The following is an 18,827-nucleotide window of genomic DNA, read 5'->3' as shown; positions in this document are numbered from 1 at the left end:
CAGGGAAGCCCCCAATTTCTTTTTTTCATAAGGATAGTCAATTGTTCCAACACCATTTATTGACCAGTTCATCCTTAGCCTAGTGATCTCCAATGCTACCTCTATCATATATCTATAATATGCACATATGGATAAGTCTGTTTATGGAGAACTTGTTACTATAATTATGTAAATTAAATGTTTGGCACATAGACAAAATATGAATAAAAAATATCAAGTAGTTTCTATGTAAACTAAATTAAATGCTTTAGAAAGACTTGATAAAAGTTATTAACTAAAAGAACTGATTTCAAATTAGGTATGGATGAGAAACCATAAAAGATTTAAGAAAAAAACTGAAAAGCATAAAAGCACACTACATTCAGACTGCATCAGAAGTGTCTTTAAATGATCAATCTAATGGAAGGAAATAAAACTTGAAATCCTAGATAATACATTATGGATATGCTATTTAAAAATACCCAAAACCAAAACCAAAAGGTGCTGCTGTTCTTCAACCAGCTGACTGGCAAATGTATATTTAAAGAAAAGACAATGATACATAAATATCTACATATATGTTTATATGTAAAACAAAATGTTTAGAGTATATAATTATTTTTATGATTTCCTTGTTCTGATATTTTGATAAACTGACCAATTAACAATGGCTCTAATCACACTGGCCAACAGGGATTTAGTATAATATATAAATAAAACTTTTTAATAGTTTTAAAATTACTCAAAATAGACAATACCAAAATAACTATGAACATACAATTCACAGAAGTTAAAATGGCTAATAAATAAAAGAAAAAATGTTTAATGCTGATGAGGGATCTTAATACTAGTTGATACAATCTTCCTAGAAAGTAATTTAGCAATATGTAAGCCTTATAAAGTTCATATACCTTTTTTTAAAAATTAAGTTCATATACTTTCACCAGTAATTCTATTTGAGGAATCTCTGATGAAAAAAATAAGACATCTGAACAAAGATTTATGTTCAAGGGTAATCACTACTGCATTAGTTATAATAATAAAAACCTAGAAATAATTCAGAAGTCTAACAGAGGAAACTATGTATTATTTATAGGTTAGAATATATTATTATTCAGTTACTAGAGTTTTCTTTGTCCAGAGAATAATCTCTAAGAATTTAACAATGTTAAATTCAGAAAGAAATAACACTACTACTTCACACGCATTGGGATGGCTATTATTAAAAAAAAAAAACGTGCTGGTGAGAATGTGGAGAAACTGGAACCCTTGTGCATTGTTGGTGGAAATGCAAAATGATGTAGTTGCTATGGAAAACGGTATGGTGGTTCCTCAAAAAATTAAAAATAGAATTACCATATGATCCAGCAATTCCACTTCTGGGAATATTCCCAAAAGAATTCAAATCAAGATCTCACAGAGATATTTGTACACCCATGTTCCTAGTAGCATTATTACACTGTACAGCAAAGTGAATCAGCTATACATATACACATAGCCCCTCTTTTTTGGATTTCCTTCCCATTTAGGTCACCACAGAGCACTGAGTAGAGTTCCCTCTGCTATACAGTATGCTCTCATTAGTTATCTATTTTATACATAGTATCAATAGTGTATATATGTCAATCCCAATCTCCCAATTCATCCCATCCCCCCCACTTTCCCCCTTGGTATCCATGCTTGTTCTCTACATCTGTGTCTCCATTTCTGCTCTGCAAATAAGATCATCCTAGTAGCATTATTCACAACAGCCAAAAGGCTGAAGCAACCCAAATGTCCATCAACCGATAAATAGATAAACAAAATGTGGTATATACATACAATGCAATATTACTCAGCCTTGAAAAGGAAGGAAACTCAAAAAAGAAAAAAAAAAAAGGAAGTAAACTGACACTTGCTAAACATGTATGAACCTTGAGGACATTATGCTAAGTGAAATAAGGCAAACACAAAAAGACAAATAGTGTACAATTCCACTTATATGAGATACCTAGAGTAGTCATATTCATAGAGTCAAAGGAAGTAGAATGGTGGCTTCCAGGGGCTGGGGGAAGGGGGGACTGGGCCGTTGTTTAATTGAGTACAGAATTTCAGTTTTGTAAGATGAAAAAAGTTCTAGAGATCGGTTGTAAAATAATGTGAATATACTTAATACTGAACTATATACTTAAAAATGGTTAAGATGGTAAATTTTATATTAATGTATATCTTACCACAATATTTTTTACCACAATTAAAAAAATAGATTTTTAATTTAACCACAATTAAAAATCTGACATCATCCTTAAGTTCAAAAATGGAACTCTGAATAAGGCTAAATTAAAAATACTATGGATTGGGACTTTCCTGGTGGCACAGTGGTTAAGAATCCTCCTGCTAATGCAGGGGACACAGGTTCGAGCACTAGTCTGGGACGATCCCACATACCGCAGAGCAACTAAGCCTGTGGGCCATAACTACTGAGCCTGCACTCTAGAGCCCACGAGCCACAACTACTGAAGCCCGCACGCCTAGAGCCCATGCTCCGTAAAAAGAGAAGCCACCGCAATGACAAGTCCGCACACCACAAGGAAGAGTAGCCCCTGCTTGCCGCAACTAGAGAAAGCCCACACACAGCAACGAAGACCCAACGCAGCCAAAAATAAATAAATTTTAAAAAGTACTATGGATGGACCACATATTTGTCTCAGAATTTTCTAACAGCCAACTTATAATCAATTAAAGAATTATTCTGTTCATAAAATTGAAAAACAAATCAATTGTTTAAGAGAAGCATCAATAAGACAAATTGCTCTTGAGGACACCTGTCTGATTGTTTGGGGGAGATCTTTCAGAAAACATTCTGTTTAATGCCTGAGATCACCTAGCACCTCCATGCAATGATTTTTCACCAGAGTGGATGGATTAATAGAATATAAGAGTTATGCCAGGTATGTCAAGATATGTGCTGCTTATAAGAAGCAGCTTATACTTCAATAGTAAGTAAAGGGATTGATTAATAAAGTATTTAAAGGTCCTTGTTGAAAAGTTTTTTCCTTTTAAATATTCCTTAAGATTCTTTGTGAAATGTCTGTGTTTTAAAAGTAATGCTTAACAGGACTTCCCTGGTGTTCCAGTGGTTAAGACTCAGTGCTTCCACTGCAGGGGACACAGGTTCGATCCCTGGTTGGAGAACCAAGTAAGATGTGTGGCCAAAAAAAAAAAAAATCCTTACTGTCTTCTGTTTGTAATTAAGGATTAGGCAGAAGCTTATTGTTCAGTATCTCAAATAAAGTTAAGCAAGATGGTATCAGATGTCACCTTTTCTTCCCTAAAGAAAACATTAAAAGAAAACTAAGAAAACTCTCCTTCCTACACCTTATCTGAAACACCACTCTCCACCCCTATACACATTGTGGCAAATAAGAAAAAACAAAGCAAAATAGGAAAAGTCATGTTTGCAAGACTTAACTGTAAGTTATGGGCTCCTCTGTCGTACATGCCAATAGGCAAATGAACAGCCCCACTTCCTGTACTCGAGACAAACTTATGTGTGTGCATGTATGTGCAGACAGACATATACACACCAAACTGTCAACAGGTCCCTGTTCTTTTTTTAAAAATTAATTAATTAATTTATTTTTGGCTGCGTTGGGTCTTCATTGCTGCGCATGGGCTTTCTCTAGTTGCGGTGAGCGGAGGCTACTTCTCCTTGCAGTGAGTGGGCTTCTCACTGTTGTGGCTTCTCTTGTTGCAGAGCACAGGCTCTAGGCACGCAGGCTTCAGTAGTTGTGGTGCACGGGCTCAGTAGTTGTGGCTCACAGGCTCTAGAGCGCAGGCTCAGTAGTTGTGGCGCACGGGCTTAGTTGCTCCACTGCATGTGGGATCTTCCTGGATCGGGCTCAAACCCGTGTCCCCTGCATTAGCAGGCAGATTCTCTTTTTTTCAGTTTACTTTTTTTTTTTTGATGGAGTATAATTGCTTTACAATGTTGTGTTAGTTTCTGCTGTACAACGAAGTGGATCAGCTCTATGTATACATATATCCCCTCCCTCTTGGACCGCCCTCCCACCCCCACCCCACCCCCAATCCCACCCATCTAGGTCATCACAGAGCACTGAGCTGAGTCCCTGTGCTATACAGCAGGTTCCCACTAGCTATCTATTTTATGCGTGGTAGTGTATATATGTCAATCCTAATCTCCCAGTTCATCCCACCCTCCCCTTCCCCTCTGTGTCTACATGTCCGTTCTCTACGTCTGCGTCTCTATTCCTGCCCTGCAAATAGGTTCATCTGTACCATTTTTCTAGATTCCACATATATGCGTTAATATACGATATTTGTTTTTGTCTTTCTGACTTACTTCACTCTGTATGACAGACGCTATGAACTTTTAAGAGACCACAGGTTAAACAACCACAAAAACAGCTTGGCCTTATCCAGTGAAGTTGAAGATACCCATATCTTATGACCCTGAAATTCCACTACTTGGGATATATTCTAGAAAAACTAGTACATGTGTATACCAGGATAGATGTATATTCATAGCAACATTGTTCCTGATAGCTAAATGGCAGGCGGATTCTTAACCACTGCGCCACCAGGTAAGTCCCAGGTCCGTGTTCTTAAAGCATGCATTCTCAACAGGAATAATACTGCTCCTGATGCAACGGAAATGGCTCTTGGTGGGAGGAGGGGGAGTGTGGAAAACATCTTAGATATTGCAATGGTCTGTTGCCCTCCAAAGAATCTTAGTACATAAAGAGATATACAGCATATATGTAGTATTAAAATTCCATGGGTGGGGGGTAATAAGGAGAAAAAGTCTAGAAAGGTTCCTTAGGGGTTAATAATTTTTAAAAGGTTGAGAAATACAGCTTTAAAGCAAAGTTCCCCAACCAGTGTGCAGAAATTAAAGACATGGGTTACAGGTGTGCTGAGTATTGATCCTCTCAGGCCTCTGAGGATGCAGTCAGGGCCTGCAGAGGGGGTGGGAACAGGGGTCAGAAGCCCAAGGCATTTATCCCTGGTCTGGAGCATTTTCCTCTTTTCTTTTTTCTTTCTTTTTCTTTGCCTGCACCAGGGATTGAACCTGGACCACAGCAGTAAAAGCGCCAAGTCCTAACAACTGGACCACCAGGGAAACCCCAAATTTTTCTCTTTATTTCAGTGTGCCTCCAAATATCATTTGCTGTGGGTGCTGTTACAAGAAAGCACTGAGTTTCTACTACAGATACATATTACCATTACAGTAAGAAACTATTTTAAAGAAAACACTTAGAAAAAATATTGTTTGCAATCTGTTCTTAGGTCTAACACAATAGTCAAGAATCCAAAGTTCTATTCAGAATATGCCCTAAGGGCTTCCCTGGTAGCACATGTGGTTAAGAATCCACCTGCCAATGCAAGGAACATGGGTTCGAGCCTTGGTCCAGGAAGATCCCACAGGCCACAGAGCAACTAAGCCCGTGCACCACAACTACTGAGCCTGCGCTCTAGAGCCTGCAAGCCACAACTACTGAGCCCACGTGCCACAACTATTGAAGCCCACATGCCTACAGCCCACGCTCCGCAACAAGAGAAGCCACCACAATGAGAAGCCCACGCACGGCAACAAAGAGTAGCCCCCGCTCGCCACAACTAGAGAAAGGCTGTGTGCAGCAACAAAGACCCAACACAACCAAAAATAATAAATAAATAAATAAATAAATAACAAGAATATGCCCTGTCCAGTAAGCCTACTGAGGGACAATGGTTGTTTTTTGTTTGTTTGTTTGTTTTTATTTTTTTAAGATGTTGGGGGTAAAAGTTTATTAATTTATTTATTTATTTTTGCTGTGTTGGGTCTTCGTTTCTGTGCGAGGGCTTTCTCTAGTTGTGGCAAGCGGGGACCACTCTTCATCGCGGTGCGCGGCCCTCTCACTATCGCAGTCTCTCCTGTTGCAGAGCACAGGCTCAGCAGTTGTGGCTCACGGGCCTAGTTGCTCCGCGGCATGTGGGATCTTCCCAGACCAGGGCTCGAACGCGTGTCCCCTGCATTAGCAGGCAGATTCTCAACCACTGCACCACCAGGGAAGCCCAATGGTTGTTTTTTATATCATATCATTTAACACTGGGAACAAATCCAGAAGCAGTATCACTCAAGAGGTGACAAAAAGGTTGGGAGTAGTCATAGTGGCCATTTATAAGTCAAATATGAGAGAGTAAAAGACATGTACATGAAGGAGACAGGTGGCATAGAGAGAACAGAATTGATGCACAGAGATGACATGAGGGAGACCAGGAGATATGTGAAAGCAAAGTCCCTCATTTCTTAACATGCTCCCAGCTCCAATGCCCCTAGTGCCCAACAATACTGAATTTGTTTCTTGATCTTTATTTTTTTAAGTCAACTTAAGTAGGTCTATGCTCCTTGCACCCTAATATAAATCTGTGCTCTTTGAGCCCTAAGTTAAGTAAATTATAATCCAAGAGTAAGATTTTTTAAGCACAGTCTGGCAGGAATCTGGCTTAGGTGTAAAAAAACATAACACCAGCATGCCTAGGTTGGAACACATTACTTCTTGGAATCTTCCTTCTAACTATTTCTGTAAAGAAGATCAAGTTAATAATAAAGTGACTTGCTTTATGAAATTATTTCAAATTAGTTAAAAGTATAGATATCTTAAAAAAACAACTTTAGGGTGCTTGGTCTGTAGACTATCTTTCTAAAAATATTTAAGCAGCAAACTCGTTTTTAAAAAAAAGAAAGGAAAAAAAAGAACTATGTATAGATTAAAAAACGTACAGTAGAAACTCAGTGCTTCCAACCTTTCCAACTGTAGAGAAAAAGTCTGAAGCAATGTTCTTTTTTCTTTTTTTAAAATTTATTTATTTTATTTACTTATTTTTGGCTGTGTTGGATCTTCATTGCTGGGCACAGGCTTTCTCTAGTTGCAGTGAGTGGGGGCTAGTCTTGGTTGCGGTGCGCGGGCTTCTCATTGCGGTGGCTTCTCTTGTTGTGGAGCCCGGGCTCTAGGTGCACGGGCTTCAGTAGTTGTGGTGCATGGGCTCAGTAGCTGTGGCTCATGGGCTTAGTTGCTCCACGGCATGTGGGATCTTCCCGGACCAGGGCTCGAACCTGTGTCCCCTGCATTGGCAGGCGGATTCTTAACTACTGCGCCACCAGGGAAGCCCTGAAGTAATGCTCTTCTGATGAGAAATAAAATAATATAGCACACCACATAAAAAGTTTTGGAGGTGGATGATGGTGATGGTAGCACAACATTACGAATGTATTTAATATAACTGGACTGTACACTTAAAAATGGTAAAGATGGTAAATTTTATGTTATGGGTATCTTACAATTTAAAAAATTGGGAAAGGGACTTCCCTGGTGGTCCACTGGGTAAGACTGTGTGCTCCCAGTGCAGGGGACCTGGGTTCGATCCCTAGTCAGGGAACTAGATCCCACATGCCATAACTAAGAGTCCACATGCTACAACCAAGAAGTCTGCATGCTGCAACTAAGAGCCCACATGCCACAACGAAGATCCTGCATGCCACAACTAAGACCTCGCGCAGCCAAAATAAATTAAAAAGAAAAAAAAAAATTGTAGCACAATGTTGCCTAACCTACCAGACTACTTTTATGTATCCTGCAAAGCAATTTCGGCCACTCACAGAAATATGAGCGTACACTCCCAACTCCAACAACCACCACCCCCCTCACCCCACAAATACCTTGAACATGGCGTCCTAAAACTTCCACATAGTTCTGATCTTTTAAAACTTCCTGGTCATCTTCCTCCAAATCATAGTCTGGCTTCTTTATTATTTTTTTTGTGTTGACCAAAAGCTGGGCTCTCTCCTTTTTTATTTTAGCTCCTATAAGAACATCCAAAGAATCAGAACATGACAGGTATAAATTCTTTCTAAACACTACATTTAAATAAATAAACTATACTATTATATTGTCATTACTTAAAAGCTGGAAAAAAATTCAGTGTTTTCTCTTTGATTCAAGTACAGCTCTCTCTTCCACAGTTTATAAGTTAAAAAAACAAAACCTTTAAATTATATATTTTGGGGGGTCAAAATAACTATACATTTTAATTACAATGGGTGGTTATCACTTACCACCACTACTGAGCATTTCACATTAGATAAGGCTTTATTATTTTTAATTTTCAGTACATTTTGAATGGAATAAACTAAAAATTAAGGTTTATTTGCAGTCTTACTAGATCAAATATTCTGTGCTCTATTTTCAAAATAGAAGATTAAATTATTTTTAAAGGTGAAATAATACATAACCATTATATAAGCATCCCTTCAACTGTATAATCATTCAGTACCTCCTTCTCTATCAAGAATGTGATTAAGAACATCATCATCTCCCACAAACTGAACCTCCAGCATCTTGTCTTCCTTTGATTCCAGCTTGCTCATCATTGCCAACCTAAACAAAAGCAATGAAGCACTCAAAAGTGATGAAAAATTCATATCAACAGCCAAATAAACATTCACATAATGAATACATGTATTTGCATAAAAGTTTTAAAAGTCTTTAAGTATGAAAAATACATTATCATTATTGTATCGATATTGTGTTTTTGATAATAAGTAACTCAATTCTTTATCTGAAAAATGGAAGAGAGGAAGAAGTGCCTGAGATTAGGAAAAAGCCAAATCCAATCAAGGCAACTAAAATATAATGACAATTCTGCCTGTAAAGAAAGCTCTAACCAATATACAGAATAACAACATTATTAGAAAGGGGGAGGTTAATACATGAGAGTTTAGAAAGGGGGCAGCCAAACAAAGAATAATGGTTTGGTGGATTTTCATATCTGTTCACTAGAAAGATATAGTCCACTGGGGGAAGTCTGTGTGCTTCACTGGTGTACCAAGACTGGATCAAATAATTTTCAAGCATCCCCCTCTACTATGAAATTGCATGCTCACCAAACAACTTGACAATCATGAATATGGCTTTCTAGGTATCTCGGTAACTAAAGAGTAAGCATGAATCTTTCCAGTACTTTAGAATCAGTTCTTCACTGAACAAATTTCGGATTTGGCAAGCAGAAGTTTGATCAACTCTGGCTACGCTGACAAAATTTAGTTTCAGAACTTATAATGCTAATGCCTGAAACAAATAAACGATTCCAACTAGTTGTCAGCTAATCAGTTTACTCAAAAAATGAATTTTTTTTCTCTCTTCTCTCTCTCATAAATCCTATTTATGCCTTTTCCCCTGACAAGAGGATCTACTGATTGAGTCCCCCATGAATCAGTTATCTGCATGCAGATAACTTACTAAATGTTGCCAAGTTTTCTTTTGTAACTAGCACACTTAAATGATTTGTCTCAGTTTTCATTTACCTTTAAAGGTACTACATATTCTGCAGCTGGGAAATTCAAGTAGAGTCACCTGTAATTGGAAAAAGAACTCAGTCAGGCCAGCTAACAGGAAAACGACAGCAACCAAAGAAGTTCATGAGTTTTAACAACCAAGATGAGTAGATAAAGGCAGATCTTAGAAAGCCAAAGTTGTTATGATGGCACAGTAAAGGGCAAAATGACCATTACCATTTTGGCCAGGGAGCCTCAGAGACTGAGAAGATCTAACTTATGGGGGCAAGTAGGTGGAGGGAGGCCAAAATGTGAGCACTTACTATGTGCTAGACACTCTTCTCAATATTCTATATGTATTCTCATTTGATCCTCACAACAATTCCATTAGGTTTATACTTTGTGTACAAAGATTATACTTCATCTATAATTTATATGGCCACTGCCAGTAGAACATATCCATTTGGACCAACCTCCTAGTCATGACACTGCTTCTTATTATGGGGAACTGGGTGTATTAGAGAAGAAGTTTAATGCATCTATGTGACATTTATACAAAATTAAGAAACACAACTTCTTTCTATCTGTATAAAATAAAGTTTTTTAAGGGGCTGTTTGTCAGGCACTGTGTTAGGCACTTTTATGTATACCAGATCAATAAATCCTCAGATTCTCTGAGATGGTTAAAATATATTTAATTCCCCCAATTTACAGATGAGTAAACTGAGGTTAAAGATTAAATTACTCACTCAAATTCACACAATTAGAAAGTGTGTTAGGGCTGAAACCCAAGTTTAACTAATTCCAAAGACCCTGATCATTTTATTAAATGACACAACTTCTCCTGCCATTAAATACAAATCTGTTATCCTAAATGCTTGTCTTGACCTCTGGAAACTATTCATAATATGTTTAGTCATTCTCCCACACAGCGGTTCAAATATCCAAGAACTTCTACAGTTCCCCTAGGTTTCTAGTTCATTAGGTTAAACATCACTAGTTCTATCAAGCATACTTTTAAGAGCAGCATAGGCTACATTATTTAAAACTATATACTGCTGTGTTCTACAAAGGATTTGAAGCAATAACAATAAGCAGTGCAATACAACAAATGATAAACTATACACACTAATAGGGAATCTGGGTCAGGGAACATATAAAGAAAGGCAGAAAATAAAATCATACAAAGAATTTGGGCTCTTAGCTTCCTGGCAATCAAAAGGAGTAAAGGTCAGTTACATTACCTCTTATTAGCAAAAGTTTAGTAGTCCCTTCAGGGGGAAAAAAAAGATTTTCAAGGAAAATTTAAAAACAAATATTCTAGACAACTTAATATTGTCCTAGGCAATTTCCGTATGGTATTTTATGTAAGAATTGTCTGGACAGAGGCAGCCTAACTTAGTCTTGATTGTAGCCAAATGCATTTATACGTAATTTTCTTTTCTAGATATTAAGGGCATCTTACTATACAGTACAGAATCAAAAAATTGAAATTTCTACAAAAACCTTGAAAGAAACCTTTCCTTCCTTCTTCTCCAACATTTTCTGAAAACAAAAACAAAAAACCCCCAGTACAATCGCATAATAAAATGAAAATATTTAGTGACCACTTACTCTTCAAGGCACTGTCTTGGTGCTTACTTTTAAGTAGACTATTTTCAAGGAGTTAACAAGGTAATACAGCAGCACCAAATGAGCGTTACCACAATACACTCTCCTTTGAGAGCAAACAAAAGATTTGCTACAATTTAAAAACAAACATAATCCTTTAAAAAAAGAAGGTGGTATAGTTTAGTGGCTATGCACCAATTTTAATATCAGATAAACCTGGGTTCCGATCTTAACTCCACACTTACAACTGTGTGACTCTGGACAAAGTTGTGACGATTAAATGAGACCATGCGCTTGGCCTACGAAAATGCTAACTAGGTTCCTTACTACGGGTATTTTTACTTTAAATTTCAACTTAACCATGCAGATCTCTTACACAACTCCATATCCCAACTAATGTCTGACGAAATAAAATTCATATTTTATGGCAAGACGATTTAAACATATTTAAACATAAACATAAAATTTTTCTTTGCCTACTTGGGCCTCCTCCCTCCACTTTAGTGTGTATTGCGCATCTGCATTAACCAGGTCTCTTTAGGAGATAACTTCCTTCTTATCTTGTAAGGGGCCAGGATGACCCATGACCCACTCTTTGCTTTGTATGTGTAGATTTGGATTGTGTAAACTGTCAATAATATGCCATTTAATGTACAGCCCACAGTCTCAAAAACATCTAACAGTGCTTTGACTTCTAACAAACGGAACAGTTCTTAGAGCTTTCTGAGAGGCTGTTCTCAGAGTTATAACCCTGTTTGGCTCAAATAAAATTTTCCACTTCTTTCTTAGATCGACTACTGATCAATTTTCGTCAGCACATCTAACAGAAAAAAGTGCTCAATAAATGTTGAATGAATGATGCCCATTTAATGTGCAGTGCCATCACACAAAGGTGTAGGGCCATGCTATTTTTCTTCAGATTGCAATTGAACTAGGGGAAGGTGTAGTGGTTCTATTAGGATTTCAGCTGTAAAGCGAAAAGTACTGCATCAACTTGTTTTAACTTAAAAAGCTCTACCAAAGGAGTCTGGTTTATCAACATTTTACAACCAAGCACTGTCCCAGGGTGACTGTGTTCAGTTAGGAGGATTCATTTGGTGCTTCCAGGCTGGGATGACATCAAAGGGTTCTCGCTCCAGTGGTAGTTCTGGGACAAGATCCCTTCCTCCTCAGCCCTCATTGTACCTGTTCCTCTCCCAGGACACCTTACTACTTTCGGTATGGAGTTTTACAGTTCTCCCTCTGCACGCGGAAGGCTCATCACGCCGGAAAACATAAGTTGGTAACAGACACCCCTTGCACAGAAGGCACATCACTGCTGGACAGAGGAACGGTCTTTAAAGAGGGAGCCTCTCACCCCAACAAGTATTTACTGACTTCGGTCTGGGCCTCGCGCAACTGACCAGCTGGCCGTTCTCGGCCAGCCGAGGGTCCTCAGGGCGGCGGGGCCGGAGGCAGCCTGGGGAGGGCAGAGAGGGAGGCGCAGCGACGCTGCCCGGAGTGCCGAGGTGAAGGCCGGGGATTGGGTGCACCTGGACTCACCTCACAAGCCCCGAGCTAAGCAGGAGAGGGAGGCAAGCTGCCCCGCCGCCCAACCACGCACCGCCAGGTCTCCGGGTGGCGCGGCTGCGGCCGCCTCGTGCCTGCCGGACGCTACCCCGCTGAATGGTCGCCGCTGGAAAAGCGGCTTCGGCCCCAGCGGGAAAGGCCAAATTCTTTTAGGCAGTGCAGAAGCGAGGTCGCGGGGTCGCAGGATCGAGCAGTGCCGCTCCGGAGGCCGGCGAGTGGGGCGGGGGATGGGCAGCCTCCCTCCTTCACACCGAATCTCCCGCCCTGCTCAGGAGGCGGAGCCCCAGGGAGCCAATAGGAAGTGGCATTGGCTGAGAGCGACGGCTCTGCCCGCCAGTCGGCGCCGGTCTGATGGCCTCGCCCACAAGAAACCCGAAGAAAACGAATCCCTAAGCGCTGGGTTCTGGGCTTTGCTTTTCCTCTTTCCGTTTCCGGTGAAGGGAGAAGGAAGTGTTGGTTAGATCTGAGGAAACTGGAGGAGTTGGAGTGGGCTGAGTGAGCTCTCTGGCTTGACGCAATCTTGAAAGTGTTCATTGGTTTCTCTTTACACCTTCTTTGACGCAATCTTGAAAGTGTTCATTGGTTTCTCTTTATACCTTCTTTTGAGGAAAAAGATAATGGGAATGAATTTGAGTTTATTTATTTATTTATTTATTTATTTATTTATAACGTTACCTCATTTGGCGTGAAAGGTAGGATCAAGTGCATCTCAGGGGTTTGGGGTGGGGAGGCGGGGAGCAATGCTCTCTAGTAAGAAGAGAATTTTGGCTGGGGCACTGAATGTAGAGATGGGAATCAGACTGCTAATAGGATGAAGAGACAGGGAAAATAGAAGGAATAGATGCAGAGAAAGCTGAGGAAAAAGATAATGAGGAAGAAAAAGAATGAACCTGCTGGAGTAACAGTGTCACCCACTAATAATACGATTTTATTTGGATTCATTCATTCATTCAAAACAAAACCTGCTTACAAGATAATAACGTTACACTTTTGAGCGAGCTGAGCACGGTCTCTGCCCTCACAGTAGATCCTATAGGGGAAGATACTGAATAGACAATATAGAGAAAAATGCTACGATTTGGGAAGTCCAGTGTTTATCGAACCACTGGCAGGAGTATCTAATTAAAGTACAGCAAGATTCAGGAACAATTTTCTTGGAAGAAGAGATATTTAAACTGAAACCTGAGGACTGAGTAGCTTTAAGCCAGAAAAAGAGGAGGGGTAAAGTTTTCCAGGTAGAAGGCCCAAATCAATATAGTGGGTGTATAAAGGGCCAAGAGGCAAGTGCCACAAGTGCCAACGTTGGATCTGTTGTTATGAAGGGCTAGTTTGGCCCTTGGGGCACTAGTCAGATTTGTATTGAAAGATCATTCTGGATAAAGGAGGTAAAATGTGGGAGCAGAGGGAAGGAAGAGACAGATGGAGTCACACCATTTTGGAAGCTGTTTAGGACATCAGATTGGGAAATGGAAATGGTTGTAGCCTGGATAGCTCAGTATTCCATTTTGTTTAGCAGGATTTAAGAAAACAAAAGAGAAAGGTAATTTTCCGTACATTGGAGATAAAGAATTTGGGGGACTGAGTAGAGAGAAGATGAAAGAAAACGTAGCCAACAGTTAACAGTGAAGCGCTTGAAAAGTTCTTAAAAATGTGAAGATCTGGGAATATTTAATATTCAACTAATATGTTCTTTATGTTTCTATGATGTAAACTCTCTTCCATCTCCCCCTCCAATCTTCACTAAACTCTTCTGCAAACTCACAGGACTTGGTGTGAGCAGTGGGTTTTGATTTTGTTTTTAATGGTATATGTGTGGAAAATAGAGGGAAGGAGCTGAGTTTCCCTTCTAGATTGATACTAGGCTAGATAAAAACAAAGAGCCATACCATTCAGAATGGAGATCCAGGATTCAGAAGTGGAAGTTGAAGATAGAGGTGATCATAAAATGGCAACTCCTGCATGTATTCACACACATTTTGTGTAGAACATTAGAACATTAGATTTTTCCAAGAGAAAGAGAGGACCAAGTCAATTTTGTGTATATCTTAAGGGGGTAGAGATGCCAGCAGTTAATTGGGTTATAGTTTGAAATTTAGGGCTAGGCTTTAAAAGTCTCTAATAGAATCTGATTAAACATGGTGAATTGAACACTGTCTCGAAATCCCACTAAAATAACAGCGTCAAAAAAATTTTTTTGAAGTATAAACATACACACAAAAGAACAGGAAAGGAAGTGAGATAAGTTAATAAAATTTTGGAAGATGTATAGTGATCAGGCAAAGCAGAGTAAGCTGAAACCCAGGCCAGCAAAGGATGACGACAGTAAGTCTGTTCCTGTCCCAGAACTCCAGTTAGTCTCAGGAATTAGTGTACAGGAACCTCTGAAGTCAGAAGAGGAGAATGGGACTGAGAACTGGAGAAATGGTCAAAGTCTGAAACAAGGAACAATTAGATCCTACATCTCTTGTCGTCGTACTTAGCATAATAGCAGGCGTTTACAAGGTGAACCAGAGGATTGAGACTCAACAGAGTGGAAATGAGAAGTCATACTGAGTTTGGGGGTGGGGGTGGAACTGGAAGATTATGTGGGAGACTAGGAATTTTCTCTTGTTTGGCTCCCAGAGCACTGGCAACTAATCATTTATTTAAACACTTCTTCTTCAGAAGACTGATCAGAAGATGAGGAGGCCCCAGTGGGAAAAGCCAGTTGATCTGTTGATCCACATTGAAACCTGCTAGCTGATAATCCCTGCCCCTGCAGGCAGACTTCCCAGTCAATTTTTGCTTCACCAAACTTGAATAAAGCCTCAACTCTGAAAGAGACAAAACAAATAGACCAGGAGCAAAAAGATTATGTAGGAACTAGAAGAAAATTTATTCTGAACTGTAATTACAAATACCTCAGAGATAAAGACTTTATGAAAGAAGGAATATAAAAAAGAATGTGGGTCATCAAGTTTAGATTTCTAAAGAAATAACTTAAAATTTTAATTTTTAAACAGCAGACTGCAGCATCAAGATATCAGCTGCACATTTTTTTCACCAATGATCTCATTTGTCAGCACAACAAATCAGAATGTCTTTATGTATTTCTTCCTCAGGAAGATGACTGAGTTAAAAAATGTGAAATCATTTTTTCAAGTTTAATTATTTTTATATTCAAACAAGAGGTTTTTACCCAAACCATATTTTAGAAGATCAAATTCAAGAATACCAGTTCCTATGTTGCAAATTGAAATATAACTTAAATAGCTGCATAGATGTCAGTGAAAGATCTAGGTTAATCAACCAGGACCAGGTAGTTGTTGCGGACAAGTTAGGAGAGATTTGCATTTGTTCCTAAATTTGGGAAACTCAATTAACTTTTGTTTTTATTGCCAGTTCTTATGAAAAGCTTTATATTGATAATTTTGCTGTTTGAAAAAATCCATTTTGTCTTTGGGTCTTCTTTTTTGAACTGTTCAGTTTATTCAATGAACTCTGAGCGCCTACCTGTACCAGGAACATAGCGCCCAGGTATGTCCCTTACCCTTAAGATTCTAGTTGGGTAGAAGGAATCAGATAATTTCAATACTAAGGTGTTAAGTGCAAAGATAGAATTTACTGAGAACTGCTAGGACAAATACCATTTAGCTCAGGCTGGTGGGTAAATGAGTAAGAGGGTGGGGTAGCAGAGTAAAGGCCATTCCAACTTTAAACGGTAGAGAACGGGGGTGGAGAAGGAATTTCAGGAAGAAAGTATGGTAATACAAACTGGGTGTGGTAATACAAAGTTTGGTGTTACTTAAATCTTAAGTGTAAGTAAGAATGATAGGAGAGGGACTTCCCTGGTAGTCCAGTGGTAAAGAATTCGCCTTACAATGCAGGGGATGCGGGTTCAATCCCTGGTCAAGAAACTAAGATCCCACATGCCATGGGCAACTAAGCCCGCATGCCACAATTACTAATCTCATATGCTGCAAACTACAGAGCACACGTGCCCCGAAGCCTGCACGCCACAACTAGAGAGAAGCCTGAGCACCATGTCGAAGAGCCTGCGTGCTGCAATGAAAGATCCTGCATGCTGCAACTAAGACCTGACACAGCCAAAAATAAATTAAATAAATAATAAATAAATCTTAAAAAAAAAAAAGAATGATAGGAGATGGGTTGGGAGAAGTAAAGGCCAGGCTAAAGAACATAGAATTTATCCTCTGTGATGGAACCATTGAATAATTGATAGGAGTTTTATATTAATCACTAAAGGAAGATAAATTTGAGAGGAGCATGGGGTCTAGTTAGGAGGCTATCAAAGTAGTGTGGATATGAAGTAAGACATGAATTTGGGCTGTAGTAGTAAAAGTTGAGAGGAAATGATGGATTTGCAAAAAAAAGGCAAAGTCAGCAAGATTTGGAGACTGGTTATAGAGGTAAGGGAGAGGAAAGATATAATTCCCAGGTTTCTGGTTTGGTTGCTTGGGTATAAATTCCCAATTGTGCTATGAAAGAGAGATTACAAATAGAGGGAAGGAGTAGAAGAATTGAGTTTAGCTTGAGGCATCTTGACTTTGAAGTGCCTGAGGGATATTCAAACATCCTGCAAACAGTTGGATATGAGTTTGAAATTCATTCAAGAGGTCAAGCCGAGAGAGAGAGGAGAGAGAGAGAGAGAGAGAGAGATCTAGGGGTCATTAGTGTATAGATTAAATCCAAAGGGGGAAAATTAAGAATTACCCAGAGATGTTGAGTGCAATAAGAAATTAAGTGAGATACTTCATCTTCTGAGGCAGGCAGCAAGGAGATGAGGATAGTTGCAGATATAGTTGTTCTTTGAAGTGGTAGGTGAGAAGAGGAAATTAAGAGTGTTCTAGCTTGATGACCTCCATTTTATGGAGGAAGCAAGAGTTGAGGCTGCTGAGAAAGTGATACTTAAAGTGATAAAGCTTTGGGACAGAAACTGAAAGGAATAGAACTAGGGCAGGCCAAGAAGTACAAGGACCTCAGTGTTGGGGGCTTAAGTTTGGGGCCAGTGAAATTGTATTGATGCCCATAGTGTTCAATGGCCTGATTAAGGTATTAGAGAAGGCAAATTGCAACACTGATATAAAAGAATATTTTTTTAATGGAATGGATTACTGCCTTTCTTATATTGTCGTTACTGTTTTATATATTTCTTTAGGAAAATATTCTTACTGAGTCAGTGGTTCTGGATGGAGGAAGGGAAGTTTAGGTATGAATGCCAGAAGATTGTCATAGGATTAAGGAGAGTCTTCAATGATGACTGCACATGAGAATTACCTGGGGAGCTTTTAAAACTACTGATGCTGGGCTTCCCTGGTGGTGCAGTGGTTAAGAATCCGCCTGCCAATGCAGGGGACACAGGTTCGAGCCCTGGTCCAGGAAGATCCCACATGTCGTGGAGCAACTAAGCCAGTGCACCACAGTTACTGAGCCTGCACTCTAGAGCCCGTGAGCCACAACTACTAAGCTCACGAACCACAGTGACTGAAGCCCACACGCCTACAGCCCATGCTCCACAACAAGAGAAGCCACCTCAATGAGAAGCCCACACACTGCAACAAAGAGTAGCGCCCGCTCGCCACAACTAGAGAAAGCCTGCATGCAGCAATGAAGACCCAACGCAGTCAAAAATAAAATAAATTTACTTTAAAGAAAACAAACAAACTACTGATGCCATATCTCAATTCCAGAGGGTCTCAATGTGGCCTGTTCATCAGAATTTAAAAAAGAAATTCCCAGGGACTTCCCTGGTGGTCCAGTGGGTAAGACTCTGAGCTCCCAACGCAGGGCTCCTGGGTTTGATTCCTGGTCGGGGAACTAGATCCTGCATGCGTGCCGCAACTAACAGTCCCCATGCCACAACCCTGCAGGCCACAGCAAAGATCCCGTGTGCTGCAACGAAGACCCGGTGCAGCCAAAAAAAAAAAAAAAAAAAAAAATTCCCAGATGATTTTAATGTTCAGCTAGGGGTGAAAACCACTGAGCTAGGGAGAATGAAAACTGGCAATAAATTTTTATCAGATATGAAGTGACCTAGATGCTATGCATTAAACACACACTTGATAGGGGTACAGTAGGTCTAGAATGTCAGTGGCAGATGCCTCAGCAAGTAATTTCTACTGAGATATATTTAAAGATATCAATTGATTTTAATCATGCTCAGGAAACAAAAGTGATTACCTCTTAGCGTCTAGGAATAAAAGAATATGGTAACCAGAAGCTATTTTATCTGCAGGATTTTCTTGAACCAGGGATAATGAGGCCTTCATAAATCACACACAAATTAGCAGTGAAAGATTTGGCAGAGTAAGCCCTAAAAAATGTGCACACAGTAATTCAAGTTCTGGGAAAC

General features: G+C 39.5%; 1 protein-coding gene across 2 annotated transcripts in view; it reads right to left on the bottom strand.

Moving 5' to 3' along the window:
* ORC2 (origin recognition complex subunit 2) overlaps positions 1–12,721 on the bottom strand; it is a 58,240-nt gene extending 45,519 nt beyond the window's left edge. Inside the window, exons 1-4 of one of the 2 annotated variants that reach the window (XM_022567377.3) lie at positions 12,449–12,721; positions 9,326–9,374; positions 8,296–8,399; positions 7,682–7,825 (exon numbers count right to left, since the gene is read on the bottom strand). In XM_022567377.3, coding sequence (XP_022423085.1) covers positions 7,682–7,825; positions 8,296–8,392 — 241 coding nt within the window. In that variant the 5' untranslated portion in view covers positions 8,393–8,399; positions 9,326–9,374; positions 12,449–12,721. The remainder of the gene's footprint in view (positions 1–7,681; positions 7,826–8,295; positions 8,400–9,325; positions 9,375–12,448) is intronic. The other variant, XM_089916523.1, reaches the window with a different exon arrangement.
* Positions 12,722–18,827: the final 6,106 nt, after the last annotated feature.

Source organism: Delphinapterus leucas, chromosome 8, assembly GCF_059928025.1.
Source record: "Delphinapterus leucas isolate spDelLeu-1000000601 "Yukka" chromosome 8, BTC_Dleu_Yukka2, whole genome shotgun sequence".
Classification (NCBI taxonomy): domain Eukaryota; kingdom Metazoa; phylum Chordata; class Mammalia; order Artiodactyla; family Monodontidae; genus Delphinapterus; species Delphinapterus leucas.
Note: the sequence above shows the minus strand (reverse complement) of the source record. Positions and strands in the feature narration are given on the sequence as shown.